Source organism: Budorcas taxicolor, chromosome 14 (genome assembly GCF_023091745.1).
Source record: "Budorcas taxicolor isolate Tak-1 chromosome 14, Takin1.1, whole genome shotgun sequence".
Taxonomy (NCBI): domain Eukaryota; kingdom Metazoa; phylum Chordata; class Mammalia; order Artiodactyla; family Bovidae; genus Budorcas; species Budorcas taxicolor.
Genome location: NC_068923.1, coordinates 49,937,675 through 49,955,299, shown reverse-complemented (window position 1 = coordinate 49,955,299; position 17,625 = coordinate 49,937,675). Strand labels below are relative to the sequence as shown.

Genomic DNA, 17,625 nt, shown 5'->3' with positions numbered 1-17,625 from the left:
TAAGACCGGGCTTTGGCACACTTTCTCCCTTCTGATACAGAAGGGCCCATGCCCCTGATCAGGGGGCAAATTCCACTCGCGGAAGCCTGGGCTGCGGGGGGTAGGGTGCTCTTCCTTGAGAGCAGGACCGGCTGTGACCGTGGGGTTCCGGCGCCCTCGGGGGGAGGGCGCGGGGCTGGGAAGAGGCTTGACCCAACAATGCCGCGGGCGCCGGTCCGAGTTACCTTGCAGCGCCGCGGCGTCGGCCGCCTCCAGGTCGCGGTAGATGTGGCGCACCATGCCCGCCGTCTCCTCGTTGCTCTGGGTGTTGATGTCCCAGAGCACCAGCAGCGCCCGGCGCCGGGCGAACTCCAGCGCGAAGAGGCGGCCCAGGCCGCTGCCGGCGCCCGTAATGAGGCACACCTGGCCGGCCACGCTCTTCTCCTTGGGCCGCACCAACCAGCGCGCCGCGGCCAGCACGAACGCCCAGAGCACTTTGAAAGTGACCACGAAGAACTCCACCACGATGTTCATCGCGACGTCCCGGGGGAGCCCCCGCACGAGCCCAGCGCCTGCGTCCGCCCCACTCCCCGAGCTGCCCCGGGGGCGCTGGTCAGAGCTGCTGGGACCCGAAGGCTGCGCCCCGCGCCCGCCCTCGAGGTGCCCGCCGGGCTGGAGTGCGCGGCGCCGCTCCCCGCTCGCGCGGGGCCACTCCCGCCCGGGCTCGGCGCGGTGGCCCCAGGCTGTGCCCGGCTCGGCGCCTCCTGCCGGCTGCCGCCCGCCGGTCCCGGAGCGCCCGCCCTGCCGGCCGGTCCCGCTGCAGCGGCGGTGACAGCCGCGAGTTAGGCAGCGCGCGCGGCTCTCATGGCCAAGGCGCCGCCGCGGCTCCCTCTCACTCCGGGCGAGGGGCGCGTGGCGGAGACGGCACGGGTCGGCCGGCCGCCGCGGGAGTTGTCAACTTGACCCAAGTTGCGAGAGGATGGGAGAGTGGGGTGCGGGGCAGCGGGAGCGCCGGGAAGAGGGGACTCGATCGGCGCCGGCGAGCGCTCCCCCACGGCTTGCGGCTGCCTTCGCGGTCTCGTGGACCCTGGCCCTGCGCCCCCCCGCGGCTGTCACTCGGGCACCGGGTTCCGCAGCGCAGCGCCACTGGCGAGTAGCTGAGCCGCCAGCCGCCGCTGAGCGGGCTCCACGCTCCGCGATATATAACCCGCGACCGGGAAGAGCCGGCGGCGGCATCGGCCCTCCCCCAGCTCGGCCCTCCCCGCCCCCCGGGCGCACCCCGCCCCCGGCCCAGCCCCCCGCCCGCCCGCCGTCCGCCGAGCAGCGGCGGGGCAGCCCCTCTCACATGGCCGTGGCCGCAGCCTCCAGCCCTCCTTGCACCTCCCATCGCGGTTCACGCCCCCACCCCCACCCCGCCTTGGGGCGTCCCGACCTCCGCCCGCCAGGCCGGACAGTCGGCAGTGCCCGGGCTGTCCTCCGGCCGTCTGGTCCTCGCTTTTCACCCGTCTAAGTCACTTTCGTTAACCCAGGAGTTCTGGACGGCTCCGCCGGCGATCAGGCGCTGCGGAAGACAGCCCTGCAGTCTGAAGGAACGAAGACAAGGACCTCGGCAGCGCGGCAACGGGCGTGCCGGTCGGCTGCTGGTATTAGCGAAGGGCCGGGAAGGCGGCCAAAAGCCGAGAGCAGCCTAGAATCGTAGCTGGCCCTTTGGGTAGAAGGCCAAGAGGCTCCCCATTTACCCTGCTGGCACCACCACCGCCGCGCTTCCCTTCAGACACGGACCGGCGTTGCCCTTTCGGCGGGCGGGCCGTGAACGTGATGCATGCCGGGATTTGTAGTTCGCGCCCCGCCGGCGTGTCGTTTGCATACATTACTGGGTAGAATTCGAGCCATATCCTGTCGACGCAGCCTAAAGATTAGGACCCCGAATAGTCAAGGAATCGGCACTCTTTGCTCTCATCGTATCGATTAGAGTCTAGCCAATGTATTCATTTTCCCCATACATATTTTACCCGAAACTTGATCGTAAAGAGGCTGAGTCAGGCATTCTTGGCTCTGCGTCTGCGAGTCTAGTTCTTAGTTCCGAGTTCTTTTCTGGCTTATCTCGAGACACCTATGAGTCGTGGGGCTTCATCCTCGCCGTCTTTAAGTGGACAGCGCGCATGCGCCAACTTCCTCTTTCCCGGCTGGAACCATGGAGGTTGCAGAGTAAGTTTCTCCTCGTCGTCTCGAGTATCCTCCTCCATCCCCGAAACCAGAGCCCTCCAGTCTCTGTCTCCCTCTATCCGTCTGTAGCTTGTATCTTTGACAACATATCTGTGTGTTTGTGACGCGCTGTGACACTACTGGTGGTCTTAGGCTAAGATGGGATTCAGGAGGCCTTGGGGCGGAGGTCTTGGAGGTACCGGGAACAAGGTGTGAGAGCTGAATATATGTGGGGTTGGCGGGTTATCCAGTTCCTCGTTCTAGGGGGGAGGGTCCGAACCTCCGAATTGGTTTCTTCCTTAGCTGGCTTTTGCCCTAAGCATCCCTGGTATCAGGCCTTTGCTTAAACATGTGGAACTTGAGGTTTGAATCGGGGTGGTGGTTGGTAGTCACTCTAATAGTCTAGGGGTCAGTGTCTTGGAGCAGTCTTTGACTCTCTGTGTTTGGCTGTCGCTTTTTTTGTTGTCTTGGGACCCCGGGACTGATTGTAGGTTCACTGTGAATTGATTGTCTTTATGACTCGTTTTAAAGACAGTGGCCCTTGTTAGACATAAAGATTACAGGCATAGCATACTAGAACAGTTAAAGGTACGTTGAGAGCGTGCCCAGTACTGAATGGGGAGTGATGTAGTGCTGCGGGCCTTTTAACTCTTTTTCTGTCTGCTGTTGTCAGAGAGAAGAAAAAGAAGGTTCCTGCTGTGCCAGAAACCCTTAAGAAAAAGCGGAAGAATTTCGCAGAGCTTAAGATCAAGCGACTGAGAAAGAAGTTTGCCCAAAAGATGGTAAGTAAACTTTTTGACTCACCAGTAAAGAAGAGGTCCTGTGATTGAAATTCTAACAAGGCTTATTTCAGCTGCTGTTCCAGTCAGTGTGGTTAACTATTAGAATGATCTTTTCTAATGAAATTGGTGTCTTTCTCTTGGAATGTTAATATATATGGTAGAAGAGTATTCTCTTAACTGGTATTGCTAATTGTGTTTGGGAGCCAAAAAGCAAATGAATAAGAAGAATGTTGGTTTTCCAGCTTCGAAAGGCAAGGAGGAAGCTTATCTATGAAAAAGCTAAGCATTACCACAAGGAATACAGGCAGATGTACAGAACTGAAATTCGAATGGCTAGGATGGCACGAAAAGCCGGCAACTTCTATGTACCTGCGGAACCCAAATTGGCGTTTGTCATCAGGATCAGAGGGTAGGTTCAGTTTTTATTGCATTCTATTTTTAAAGGGAAAACTGTCCACTCTGCATAATTTCACATTTGTGGGGACCTTGGTTCTCATACACTGGAACAGAAACTTGAATGGTAAGTGGAATGGGGTGGGGGAGTATTTTAGTGATAAGCCCTGTGCCCAAAGCGTGTGTCCATTGAGTGACACTTGAGTTCAGTGTCCTGGAGAATGACTTAAAACAGATCTATATAAAAGGAAGTAATAAGAACATTGGGGAAGTTTTTGAATATGAAACATACATACCAAAAGACTGTTTCCTTGCAGGGGAGGCAAGTTGACAGGTGATGGAATACAGCTATAACTAAAGGAAAGAGTGGTGTTGTAACAGGAGATTATTCCTATTTGGGTGTGATGTGTTGCCCCAAAATGTTAGTTCCCTGTCTTTTTATTGTAAAAGGTTTGATGAAAGCTAAAGGAATTTTCTGTGTTTTCTCCTTGCAGTATCAACGGTGTGAGCCCAAAGGTTCGAAAGGTGCTGCAGCTCCTTCGCCTCCGGCAGATCTTCAACGGCACCTTTGTGAAGCTCAACAAGGCATCAATTAATATGCTGAGAATTGTGGAGCCATACATTGCATGGGGGTAGGTGTCTTTGACTTCTTTTTTGGTAAACGAATTATAGAGGTTTTGACAGTGATAGTCTTATTTGGTCATTTATGCCTGTTTTTCTTTTTGTATTTAGGTACCCAAATCTGAAGTCTGTAAATGAATTGATCTACAAGCGTGGTTATGGCAAAATCAACAAAAAGCGAATTGCCCTGACAGACAATGCATTGATTGCTCGATCTCTTGGTAGGTTCTGCCTTTTTGGGAAAGGTAATTATTATAAAATTTATTGTATCAGACAAGCTGTTTTTTGGTGTCTTGAGAATAGCCTGGCTATTCTTACTCTTTAAGAACCTTCCCTTATTCCCAATACTGTTTATGAAAAAATGGAAGGTGTGATTTCACTGGCTTGAACTGTATCTTTGTATGTAAAGCCTCATATTTCCTTGTTAATTTCACTCTTGATTTACCATTAACTCTGTTACAGCCTATACTCTTTAATGCCTTAAAATGTAATAGTCTCAAAATAAACAATTTTAATCTTAAATAATCTTGAACACATTCAGGGAAATATGGAATCATCTGCATGGAGGATCTGATTCATGAGATCTATACCGTTGGAAAACGTTTCAAAGAAGCAAACAACTTCCTGTGGCCCTTTAAATTGTCTTCTCCACGAGGTGGAATGAAGAAAAAGACCACCCATTTTGTAGAAGGTGGAGATGCTGGCAACAGGGAAGACCAGATCAACAGGCTTATTAGAAGGATGAACTAAGGTGAGCAACTACATCCAGAAAGAAGTTTACTTAATGTAAATGCTGATAAGGGTTTTGCTGAGTTGGCATTTAATGGGGGAAAATCAACCGTGTAATATGATCACAGTTGATTTGGTTTTCCCTTTTGAGGACTATATGGAGAGAAGAAAAGGCCTGGTTTTTTTTTTCCTACTTAAAAGTGGGAACAATTGGTATTGATAACTCCTGGTATATGTTAATTTTTAACTATTATGTTTAATGGGGTTTTTTTCCTTCCTTTCAGGTATCTACCAGGATTATTTTTGTGTTCTGGTTAATAAACAATTGAAACAAATTGAAATGTAGTGTCTTGGTTGACTTTTATCTTTCCTTTGCAAATCTTGGTGCGACAAGATTAAGTCAAATCAACAGCCTGGCCTCTTGGATGCAAAACTTAGGGTCCAGCCTGTGTCTTGTGAAAAACATTCCTTGGGTTTATTGAAGATTTTCCTGTACAAAAAACATCCTGATTTTCCATTTTTAGTTGGCCAAACTGGGTCTAATCTAAGAAAGCCTATTTCATAGGCCTTTGTGCATGATGAAAAGTTCAGTTTACAGATTAAAAATGTTGCAGAAATTCAGTTTTCTCAGGTCTTGACTTGCTTACAAAATGGTAATCTTAATGTCAGTTTTCTTTTTGCATTTCATCTTATTTTTGCTTTGCATCTTCTACCCATACTTGAGTAGAGTTTTTAATATTTCTACTATGTATTGTAAACAAGAAAGAAAATATGTGCCTGTGGATGTAATTTATAAATAACACTCCCTGCATAACATGGAATATACATATACATATAAGTAAAAAGTTTTACTATCCTCACTGATTGAGCCAAGGGTATGATGCAGTATGACTTTTGATAATATTGTACCAGAATCATTACTTTTTAGTATGTGAAAGTTAAGTATATTTAAATACAGTCTTGGGTCTTGAAAGCTGTTTATCTGTGAGTTTAGAGTCATTGAATCCTTGAAGGCAATTAAGAAGGTTGTTATAACCAGTGTTACATGAGTATCAGGTGTTTTGCAGGAAATTTAATGTCTTGGTAAACAGTTGGATCTGTGTTTAAAAATCATTAATTTCTTGGTGTAGCCTAAAAGTCTTAAGCTTTGAAATTACCTATTTCATTTTACTGCTTTGATGACCATCCCAGTATCCTGAAAGGTTGAAGGGGCTCAGAAGAAAACATCTGGTTACTGTAACGGTGGTTCAAGTGGCGTTCAGCTAACTACCTAGGCATGGGAGGGTGGAGGGAAACAGTGTAGGATTTGCAGTAGTAACAGGAATGGTATTATATGTGGGATGGTATTTCAACAATGCCTCTTATAAAACGTTAAGAGCAGTTTGAGGTTCACAGCAAATTTCCCATGTATCTTGCTGTGCCCAGTACCCAGTTTCCCCCACTATCAACACTGAGGGGCACGTGTTACAGTCCTTGGATGTTGACTCATCTCCCAAAGTAGCCAAGTTTTTGAAGCTGGTGAGGATAAGATCCTAGATATATGGAGAGGAAAGAAACAGTGTTTGGGCTGTACAGGTCTTCTGCAGACAATCAATCCTAGAAATTCAACTCTCCACATAGTTTCCAAATGGGTCCAGAGAATAGGGAAATGTATGAGAATGGGGAGGATACCGTCTGCCTTCACAGGAGTGTAAGGACTAAAAACACATGAGAATATTTTGTGAACTCTTAGAACCTGCTAAAATGCAACTTAATGCCTTATTTTACTTAAACTCACCCCAAATCTTTCACTTACTATAAGAGATCACCAGAAAGCTAACCAGCCTCATTGATGAAACTCTGGGCACCCAGGTTGCACTTATGCAAAGATTGATCTCATGTAAGGACATTCCAAGGCTATGGTTTTTCCAGTAGTCATATATGGATGCGAGAGTTGGACTGTGAAGAAGGCTGAGCGCCGAAGAATTGATGCTTTTGAACTGTGGTGTTGGAGAAGACTCTTGAGAGTCGCTTGGGCTGCAAGCAGATCCAACCAGTCCATTCTGGAGATCATCAGCCCTGGGTGTTCTTTAGAAGGAATGATGCTGAATCTGAAACTCCAGTACTTTGGCCACCTCATGCAAAGAGTTGACTCATTGGGAAAGACTGATGCTGGGAGGGATTGGGGGCAGGAGGAGAAGGGGACAACAGGATGAGATGGCTAGATGGCATCACCGACTCGATGGACGTCAGTTTGAGTGAACTCCGGGAGATGGTGATGGACAGGGAGGCCTGGCGTGCTGCGATTCATGGGGTTGCAAAGAGTCAGACACGACTGAGCAACTGAACTGAAGGACATTACAGTTGTAGCCTTCAAAGCTCCAGCTTTATTATTAGGTCATCCTGGCTACCCTAGCCATAAAGTTTAACTGTTGCACTCACTGGCTTTTAGCAGTGTTACCCTGGTCTTGGCTTATCTTTGAGGGTTTCTTTGTGGTAAGATGATTTAGAGTGCTGGCTCTGGAGCCAAACTGCTTGAATTCATATCCAGCTTCCACTTAATTGGGCTTCCCCTGTGGCTCAGCTGGTAAAGAATCTGCTGGCAATGCGGGAGACCTGGGTTCGATTTCTGGGTTGGGAAGATCCCTGGAGAAGGGAAAGGCTACTTACTCCAGTATTCTGGCCTGGAGAACTCCATGGACTGTAAAGTCCATAGTGTGCAAAGAGTCAGACACCACTGAGCAACTTTTAACTTTTCCACTTAATAGTTTGAGTCGTTAAATTACTTCATCTCTCCTTCCTTAGCAAAATAAAGGAAATAGTGGTGAAGGAATAAAGGAATTTTGGTGAAGATTAAAGTATGACAGGTCGTTAGTACCTGGTCCAAAGTGCTAAGTAAATGCTATTTGCTGTGTAACTTCAGCATTGAGAGGGATGTACAAAGGAAACTAGCTCTGCTTTCATGTATTAGTCTAATGGGCAAAATAGACTTAAAGATGGTGAGATAAGGCTACACAAGGATGTCTCATATTTTAGTCAATGGACTAATAACCTTCCTGACCTCTGGGATCACACAACGAAGGGTTTAGGTTCCAGGTGTAATGTGAGTTGGTTTTCTTAATCAGAGGAGCTAGGAAAGATTAGTATCGAGCTTAATGAAAACGGAAAAGTGGTGTGCTGAAAGCAGTTTCAGCCCTTCGGATTTTGTGGAATCCGAAGTCCTTTTACCAGGGCTAAACTTGCAACCCCAGTGGAGAGGTCAAGAAATAGGGTTTACAACAACTCGGCAAGAGCATATACAGGCTGTCAGGCTGCTAGGCTTCCCACCGAACCTTCTACCGAAGAACCTCGACAAAGGAGGCGTAGAACGCAGAATTCTTGAGGGCACGGAGAGGGAAACGGGAACTCGGGACGACTGAGTCACTTACAGAGATAGACTAGTCAGGTACTGCTGGTCTAGACTCATCAGTACTCTGGAAAGCCTGGTTAGTTTGAATATTAAAATGCAACCCAGAGAGCCTCACCTCACTAATCTTGTGCAAGTGCCCACCACCCACTCCATCTATAGTACGTGGCACCAGCTTCATGCCGCACTGACCTGCTGTCGGGTCTGAGCCTCGTTTCCGCAGCCTCCTCCCACCCTACCCCCTGCAGCCGTGAGCTCGCAGGCGGCGGCACCCTAGAGTAGTTGTCCAGTAAGTCCTGGCTGCCTCCCGCCGCCCATGCCCCATCCTGGCGCGGCTCCCTGACCCCCGCGGCACGCCCTCAGGTGACCGCCCGCCGGGAAGCTCCCGGCGCCTAGCAACGGGCGCGCGTAGCGGGCGGGCGGGGCGGCAGCCGTATCACCCGCCTACGGGCCCAGCAGGGCGGGGCTGAGCGGCGGGCGCGCCGCCCTCCAGAGCGTCGCCGGGCTGCCGGCCGCCGAGCATGTTCGCCCGAAGAGCGGCGCCCGAGCGAGCGCGCGGCCGCTCGCCCCGCCCCGCCGCCGCAGCTCGGCCCATCCCGGCCGGGGGTTCGGCTCGGCGCCGGGCCGCCGCTGGCTCCAGCGCGGTTCGCTGCCCCCGCTGAAGCCGCTGCGGGAACCGCAGACCTGGGCGCCGCAGCCGCGGGCCGGGCCGGCGAAGAAGCCCCTCTCGTCCACGGCCGAGCTGCGGGGACAGTGAGTGCCACCGGTCCTGGTGCCGGGGAGCCCCCGCCAGGGACGTCCCGGGGGTAGGGGGTGGCCAAGAGTTAGTCCTGCAAGGGAGCTGGATCGCTGAGGTCAGCTGGTCCGGCCCCCTCCCATCCAGGGGAACCAATCTCCTGACGCACGTGGATCGCCCCAAGCATCTCCGGATTCTCCTGGCAAGGGGCTGGCGGGGGACCGGGTTTGAGGCTGCGGGCGGGACCGGTGCAGAGACATGCGAGCAAGATCGGGCGAAGAGGCCTGCCTGCAGCATCGAGGCTTACTGGGCCAGCACACTCAGTGGCCCCTTGAGTGGACACACCCTTACGGGTTTGCCCTCCGACCCTCCTAGGGCTTAAACTGAAGAGGGGGTTGAATGTGTTTCTGTTTTCTTCTTTGATTGCCTTGGCATCTCCCTTCCTTCCCCAGCAGCACTTCGGATGCTAACCGTGTTAGTCACATAGCTCTGGCCCTCTTTTCATTGCCATTTTCCCTTGTCCCACTTTTGATTTACCTATGTAGTTTGTGTATTTATTACTTTTTTCTTGGAGAGATTAAAAATGCTAGAAAAGATTTGTGCGATGCAGGTAGTCTGTTCTATTGTACTGGTCATCTCATCCTACACCTTCCTAGGGTCATAGACATGGAAACTGTGGAGCTTCTCCATAGATAAATGAAAATTTGCAACCATTTTCAGGGCTTCCCTTGTGGCTCAGCTGGTTAAGAATCCGCCTGCAGTGTGGGAGACCTGGGTTCAATCCCTGGGTTGGGCACATCCTCTGGAAAAGGGAAAGGCAACCCACTCCAGTATTCTGGCCTGGAGAATTCCATGAACTGTATAGTCTATGGGGTTGCAAAGAGCTGGACACGACTGGGCAACTTTCACTCACTCAGGGTATTATACTTTCTGAAGTGCAAGAATCCCTGTTTGTTATCTTTATTGACTTTTTATCTACATTGTTTTTGAAATTAATTTTTGTTGGATCATTTGGGCTTCTGTGGTGGGTCAGACAGTAATGCATCTGCCTGCAATGCAGGAGACCCAGGTTTGATTCCTGGGTCAGGAAAATACTCTGGAGAAGCGAATGGCTACCCACTCCAGTATTCTTGCCTGGAGAATCGCATGGACAGAGGAGCCTGCAGTTGCTTACAGTGTTTGTTGTGTTAGTTTCAGCTGTACAGCAAAGTGAATCAGCTATGAGTATACATATATTCCCCTTTTTTTTTGGACTTCCTTCCCATTTAGGTCACTACAGAGCATTGAGTAGAGTTCCCTGAGCTATACAGTAGGTTCTTATTAGTTATCTATTTCATATATAGTAATAATAGTGTATGTATGTCAATCCTAATCCCACAATTCACCCCACCTACATTGTTAATGGTGAGTTTAAATCTTACATTACATGGCATTTCTTCTAAAATACTTCTGACATTTTTTTCAAATTCTTATATTTTTGAAATTGCGTTATAATACAGTTGTACTTCTCATTCAAACAGCACAGAAGTATACAGACTTAAAGGTGAAAGCCCTTAGTTTCTACTCCTTTACTTTCCAACACTTCATAGTTAATTTAGTATTTATTTTTTCATTCTTTTTATGTATGTTTTTTAATGTTTAATGAAATCATATGGATTCTTTTGAGAAATTACCTTTTTAAGAAGATATGGAGAATACCTTTCATATCAGCATGCGTGCATTCTAAGTTGCTTCCATCATGTCCAACTCTTTGTAACCCCATGGACTCTAGCCACCAGGCTCCTCTATCCATGGGGATTCTCCAAGCAAGAATACTAGAGTGGGTTGCCATGCCCTCCTCCAGGGGATCTTCCTGACCCAGGGATCAAACCCACATTACGCCTCTTACATCTTGTATATTGGCAGGTGGATTCTTTACCACTGGCACCGCCTGGGAAGCCCCTCAGATCAATTTACTTAGAGCTTCATTGAATGTTTCATAGATGTGTCATATAGAAGTATGATCATATGGTATAGATATGTCATAGTTTATGTAAGCATCCTTAAGTTTGGTTCCAGTTTTTCTTTATCACAAACAATGCAATAGTGAACACTCTTACACATGGGAACAGTTTCATAAAGTGAATTCCTTGAAGCAGAATTGCTGGGTCAAATGTAATTAAAAAGATGTTGGTGGAATCTTGCTTTCCAAAATGTCTTTACTGATTTACATTTTCATAAACAGGCTGTGGTGAAAAAAAAAAAAAACAAAAACCTGTGTTTATTAGTATTTAAAAAACAATAGCTCCCACTTATTGAGTGTTTATTACATGTCCAGGATGGTGCTGAGCACTTGGCATGCATTTAAAAATTTAATCCTCACTAACTGTGAGAGTCAGAGTCACTATTAATTTTTCCATGACCCCATGATTATTATGCAGCTTTTGAAAAGCAGAGCCAAGATTAGAATCCAGGTTCATTTAACTGCAATGCTTGTGTTCTTTGTTGGATCTGAATGCCTGGTCAGTAGCTGACAGGGAACTGTGTTTCATTGGGTGGTTTGAGGATTCAGTGAGATTATGTGTTTGGTGTTGCAGTATTATTAGTATGTAGTTTCTTGCTCTACTAACTCCTGTAGGATTGGACATGATCCAGTTTTTTTGCACGATTCTGGTTTCCCCTGGATTATTTCCCTCTCTAGTCACTTTTCTGCATTCTCTTTATCTTCCTACCCATCATATATTTTAAGGGAGTCTGGCTTTCTTCTCCCTCGAAAATCTCCGTTGCAAATCTAGTCCAATCTTGTTCTCAATTCTCACCAGTAAATAAATAATTCTTAAAAACTTCATCTCCAGGACTTATGGTAGTCCAGTGGCTACAGTCCGCCCTCTCAATGCAGAGGGCCCAGGTTTGTTCCCTGGTCAGGGAACTAAATCCCTCATGCTGCAAGTAAAAGATTTCAAATAGTGAGATGACTATGGGAGATCCCTCATGCTGCAACCAAGATCGAAGACCCCACGTGCTGCAACCAAGATCCGGTGCAACCAGACAAGTACATATTAAAAAACAAAGCAGAACTTCATCTCCAAACCAAACCTATAGCCCTCAATTTTAGGGCTCTATTCACATCTTTTCTTTTTTTTTTTTAATGTGGACCATTTTTAAAGCATGTATTGAATTTGTTACAATATTACTTTTTCTTTTTTTTTTAATGTTTTGATGTTTATGTCCATGAGGCATATCAGATCTTAACTCCCAATTGAACCCTCACCCCTTGCATTAGAAGGTGAAGTCTTAATTAACAAACTGCCAAGAAGTCTCCCTCCTTTCACATCTTCCCCAGCAGGGCCTCTACCTGCATTTCAGCTGATCTAAATTCTATCTAAATGTCATTTTCCAGTTTATTTCAAGTATTTTGTGAACCCCCTCATGAAAATTATATCTCCCTGCTTTGAACTCTTCTAATGTGAGATAATGTATATCTATCTGTCTAGCTCCCCTAAGACCGTAATGTGGCACCTTGTCTTATAGCTAGCTGTGTGAGTGGCTACTGTCTTCCCTTCTGCGCTGGAAATTCTGTGAAGGCAGAATCTCTAGTTCACCTTTGCATTTGTCATGCACGTAGCGCTTTTGTCATGCATAGACTTGTAGATAGTATATGCTTAATGAACATGTTTGAGTAAGAGAGTTAATATATTCACCCTTGGGAATAAAAGATCGCAGGTATTTGTGTGAGTGCTAAGACACTTCAGTCCTGTTTGACTCTTTTCGACCACATGGACTATATAGCCCGCCAGGTTCCTCTGTCTGTGAGATTCTCCAGGCAAGAATACTGGATTAGGTTGCCATGCCTTCCTCCAGGGGATCTTCCCAACCTAGGGATCTAACCCAAGTCTCTTATGTCTCCTGTATTGCAGGCAGATCCTTTACCATCTGAGCCACCAGAGAAGCCCTATGTGTTAGGGTATTGCTAGCTATAATGACAAATAGTCCCAAACATTTTTGATATAATGTAGAAATTCATTTCTTACAGGACAGTTCCAAGGCAGATGTTCCTGATCAGCAGGCAGCTTTTTTCCTATTGGTACTAGGATCAAGGCTTTTCCATTCATTAGCTTCACTGTTGGTTTAAGTGCAGCCTATGGGAGGGAAAGGAGAAAGTTTGGAGGAAGCAGACCCTGGGGAATTCTCTGGTGGTCTAGTGGTTAGGGTGCTGCGCTCTTAACTGCAGAGGGCTTGGGTTCAGTCCCTGATCAGGGAACTAAAATCCCACAAGCTGAATGGCTTCAAAAAAAAAAAAGCAAGCCTGCTTCCTGTAAGCTTCTTGTAGAAAGTGCTACACATTGCATTCACCTGGATTCTAATCAAGGGTAGATGGCCACTTTCTAGGAACAACTCTGTTCTCCAGAGGAAAAAAGAACTTGGGGCATCCAGCCTTCTCTGCCACAGTTCATTTCTATTTATCAAAATCTGTAGGGCTTTGTTTGCAGATACCTTGCTCAAAAACAAAACAAAACTTGGGCTTCCCTGCTGGTTCAGTGGTAAAGAATCTGCTTGCCAAATAAAGAGACACAGGTTCAATCCCTGGTCTGAGAAGATCCCACATGCAGTGGAACAACTAAGCCCCTGTGCTGAAACTGCTGGGCCCACGTGCCCCAGAGCCCATGCTCTGCGACAAGAAGCCGCTACAGAGAAGCCTGTGAGCTGGAACTAGAGAGCAGCCCCCACTCCCCACAACTAGAGAAAGCCCGCACAACAAGGAAGACCCAGCACAGCCAACAATAAATAAATAATTTTTTTTAAAAAAAGGAAAACTCTGCTACTGCCCTAATTTGGTTAGGTCAGCGAAAGCTCTGTTGTCCCACAAAATCTAAGCACAGATTGATCATCAATGTGTATCATAATGAACTGTAATCATTCATTTACTGTTCCCCTGAGTAGAGTGTACGCTTTTGCATCATATTCATTTTTGTATTTCAAGTCCTAACACAATGACTGGCATTGTGGATGCATAAACAACTAGTTTTCTCAATGAATCCACAACTTGCCTTTCGTTATGTTCATTTGATTATTTTGGTTTAATCAAAGCTAAAAATAAAGGTAATATTACCATCTGCTCTTTGATGTTGGGCTGTTTTCAGTCTTTTTGCTTTTCTGTTATAAAAAATTGTAGGATTTGACATTCTTGAATGTAAATATTTGGATGTATCATTGATCATTCCTTTAGGATAAACTGGAAGTGGGATTTCTGGGTCCAAAGTATATTTAAAAAAAAAAATTTTGACCCTATGGACTGTAGCCCGCCAGGCTCCTCTGTCCATGGGATTCTCCAGGCAAGAATACTGGAGTGGGTTGCATTTCCTACTCCAGGGGAATCTTCCAACCCAGGGATTGAACCCAGTCTCGAAGAATTGCAGGCAGATTCTTTACCATCTGAGGCTCTTGGGAAGCCCAAAATATATAAAATTATAAAGACAGAAGTATTGTTAGGTTGCTCTCTGGATACATCACACTAACATTTCCAGTGAAATCTTATGAGGGTACCCGCTTCCTTGGACCCCATCTTACACTGTCTTAGTAGTAGAGAAAAAAGTCTTTACTATTTTCAGGACAGAAGTCATAGCTCATTATGTTATTTTGCTTTTGTTTGAATATTAGTGAGGTCAAACCTTTATTGGCCATGTGTGGGTTTTTTTTTTCCCTGTAGCGAGTTATCTGTTTTTTAATAAACACACTGTCTTGGGCTTCACTTGCCTATTGACTTTTAAGTATCTTTACATACAAAAGAAATTAAATTCTTCAGTTCTTCATGTCATTGTTTGAAACATTTTTTCTGGGAACTTCTGGCCAGTGTGGCAGAGGAAGCTGACATGGAAGAGGCTCCACTTGGCTTCCCTGTATTTCAAATGCAGGGTAAAGTGTATTAAGATAATTTATGGGTGTGTGGCTGAGCTAGGAACCAAGAGGAGGCAATCCCCAGGTGGCAGAAATGAAGGAAAGCTCACACAGGAAGGCAGTGCTGAGCATCTGCTGGGAGCTGAGTCACAAAGGAGTACTGTTCCAGTTACCATGACTGCATCACAAACTTCTCCAAAACTTAATGGTACAAAACAGCCCTTTATTGAGTTCACAGATGCTGTGGGACCGTGCCGGAATTTGGATGTGGCAGCAACAGCGTGCCTCTGCTTCGCCATGTCTGGGGCCTCAGATGGAAGATTTGAAGGCTTAGGTCTGAGAACACCTGCAGGCAGGCTCACTCCTCCATCTGGTGGCTGATCCTGGCTGTGGACTGAGACCTTAGCTGTGGATATCAGATGGAACCTTTCTATGGTGGCCTCTCCCTGTCACTTAGCTTCCTCACAAAATGGTTCAGTCACATTACCACGTGGTTCAGGGACCACAGTTGAAGAAATTGGTGTATTGACTGACCTGATACCTCTGAAACCCAGGGCCAGGCAGAGACCATTTGAGAGCATACGGAGAGATGTATAGCGGTTTCCACAGCTCAGGGAGCACTGGTGTCCTGTAGATAGCAATCTCTCTAAAGATGAGCTTGTAGGGGCTTCCCTGGTAACCCAGTGGTAAAGAGTCGCCTGCCAATGCAGAAGACTTGTATTCAATCCCTGGTCTGGGAAGATCCCACATGCCCTGGAGCAACTAAGCTAGTGTGCCACATTGAACCTGTGCTCTCGAGCCCAGGGGCCACAACTGCTGAAGCCTGGCAGCTCTGAAGCCCATGCTCCACAACAGCCCACGCACCGCAACTAGAAAGTAACCGCTGCTCGCTGCAACTAGAGAAAAACCCACACAGCAACAAAGACCCAGCACAGCCAAAACAAACAAACCAGAATCCCACCTTCCAATGCGGGAAACTCGGTTCAATCCCTGGTAGGGGAACAAGGATCCCACAGGCAGCTAAGCCTGCAAAGCAGAACTAGAGAAACCTACATACCACAATGGAGGCCCAGTGCAGCCCAAAACTTTTATAAAATAAAAATGAGCTTGCAGTCAAAGGTTATAAATCATACAAGGGAATGGAACCACAAGGAAGGAGACCCAGTGGATGCAGCAAATGGCAGATCTGTGCTGAAAAACAGAAAATAATACACATCTTGGAAAAAATTTTACAGTATTTAAGGAGATGAAGGGATGAAAACCATAAGGCAAGAATGGGACAGTGTGAATAAGAACAGGAGAGGTCTAAGACTGTACTCTTAGCCAGAAGGGTAAAGAGGAAGAGTCACTGAGTCAAGCAGTGCCTCCTGGACTGCAGGTATTAATTGGTTCTTGGCCTATAATAATAATAATCATGATGATTATGATAATAGCAGCTATCATTTGTTTCTATATGTAAAAATACCTTCCTGTAGTCTGTACTGAGATTCTTGTTTGAGAATTAAAGCAGTATACTACTCATATTCTGCTGGACCATTGCTGAATAGTTCCTGTGTTACATTATCAGACTTGCGTGTATGTTAGTTCCCCCATCGTGTCCAGCTCTTTGCAACCCCATGGACTATAGCCCACAAGGCTCCTCTGTCCATGGGACTCTCCAGGGAAGAATACTTGAGTGGGTAGCCATTTCCTTCTCTGGGGGATCTTCCCGACCCAGGGATCGCATCCCAGTCTCACACAGTGCAAGCAGATCCTTTACCATCTGAGCTACCAGGGAAGCCCCATTATATTATCAGACTTGGAGGGAAGTAATGACACGTTCTCGTTTTTAAAGAGTTACTTTGCCTTAGCCAGCGTGGCAGGCCTGCTAAGGTTTACTCACAGTGCCTATTCCTTCATTTTATATACTACAGCTTTGTGACATCTTTTGAAATCAGGAAGTTTGATGTCTTCAACTTTCATCTTCTTTTTCTGGATTATTTTATATCTTATTTTTCTAGACTATTTTGGTTATCTGGGGTCCTTTGTGGTTCCATATTAATTTTTATTTATTTAAATGAACTATAGTTGATTTATAATATTAGTTTCAAGTGTTCAGCAAAGTAACTCAGTTATACATATATATATATATATATCTTTTTTCAGTTCTTTTCCAGTTTAATTTATTATAAGATATTGAATATAGTTCCCTGCACTATACAGTAAAGCCTTATTGTTTATCTATTTTATATATGATAGTGTGCATGTGTTAATCCCATATTCCTAATTTTTCCCTCCCTTTTTTCCCCTTTGGTAACCATGAATTTTTTTTTTTTTTCTATGTCTGTGAGTCTGTTTCTTTTCTGTAACTAAGTTCATCTATACTTTTCTTTTAGATTCCACATATAGTGATATTGCATAATATTTGTCTTTGACTTTTTAACACTTAGTGTGATACTCTCTAGGTCTATCCATGTTGCTGCAAATGGCATTCTTTCATTCTTTTTATGATTAAATAGTATTCCATTGTATGTATGTTCCACAACTTCTTTATCCATTCCTCTTGTTAATGGACGTTTAGTTTGCTTCTGTGTCTTTGCTGTTGTAAATGGTGCTGCTGTGAACACTGAGGTCTTATCTTTTCGAATTAGAGTTTTCTTTTTGAATTAAGAGTTTTCTCCAGATATATGCCCAGGAGTGAGATTGCTAGATCACATGGTAATTCTGTTTTTAATTTTTTAAGGAGCCTGCATAACTGTCTTCCATAGTGACTGCACCAATTTACATTCCCACTAACAGTATAGGAGGGTACCCTTATCTCCACACCCTCTCCAACATTTATTATTTGTAGACTTTTTGATGATGGCCACTCTGACTGGTGTGAGGTGATACTTCACAATAAACTGTGGAAAATTCTGAGAGAGATGGGAATACCAGACCAC

The 17,625-nt window shown here is 46.2% G+C and overlaps 2 protein-coding genes across 2 annotated transcripts in view; one reads left to right on the top strand and one right to left on the bottom strand.

The window, feature by feature from the left end:
* RDH10 (retinol dehydrogenase 10) overlaps positions 1-513 on the bottom strand; it is a 28,752-nt gene extending 28,239 nt beyond the window's left edge. Inside the window, exon 1 of the mRNA XM_052651822.1 lies at positions 225-513. Coding sequence (XP_052507782.1) covers positions 225-513 — 289 coding nt within the window. The remainder of the gene's footprint in view (positions 1-224) is intronic.
* Positions 514-2,158: 1,645 nt separating this feature from the next.
* On the top strand, positions 2,159-5,129 carry RPL7 (ribosomal protein L7). The gene is made up of 7 exons (XM_052651648.1): positions 2,159-2,187; positions 2,858-2,966; positions 3,209-3,375; positions 3,854-3,991; positions 4,092-4,201; positions 4,522-4,731; positions 4,994-5,129. Exons 1-6 carry the CDS (start codon positions 2,174-2,176, stop codon positions 4,728-4,730), a joined length of 747 nt encoding a protein of 248 aa, XP_052507608.1. The 5' UTR covers positions 2,159-2,173; the 3' UTR covers position 4,731; positions 4,994-5,129.
* Positions 5,130-17,625: the final 12,496 nt, after the last annotated feature.

Bases quoted from the DNA above. Each gene is read 5' to 3' on its own strand.
- RPL7 (XM_052651648.1), top strand. The intron at 3,992-4,091 runs GTAGGTGTCTTT...TTTTGTATTTAG, and splicing joins GAGCCATACATTGCATGGGG to GTACCCAAATCTGAAGTCTG. The intron at 4,202-4,521 runs GTAGGTTCTGCC...GAACACATTCAG, and splicing joins ATTGATTGCTCGATCTCTTG to GGAAATATGGAATCATCTGC.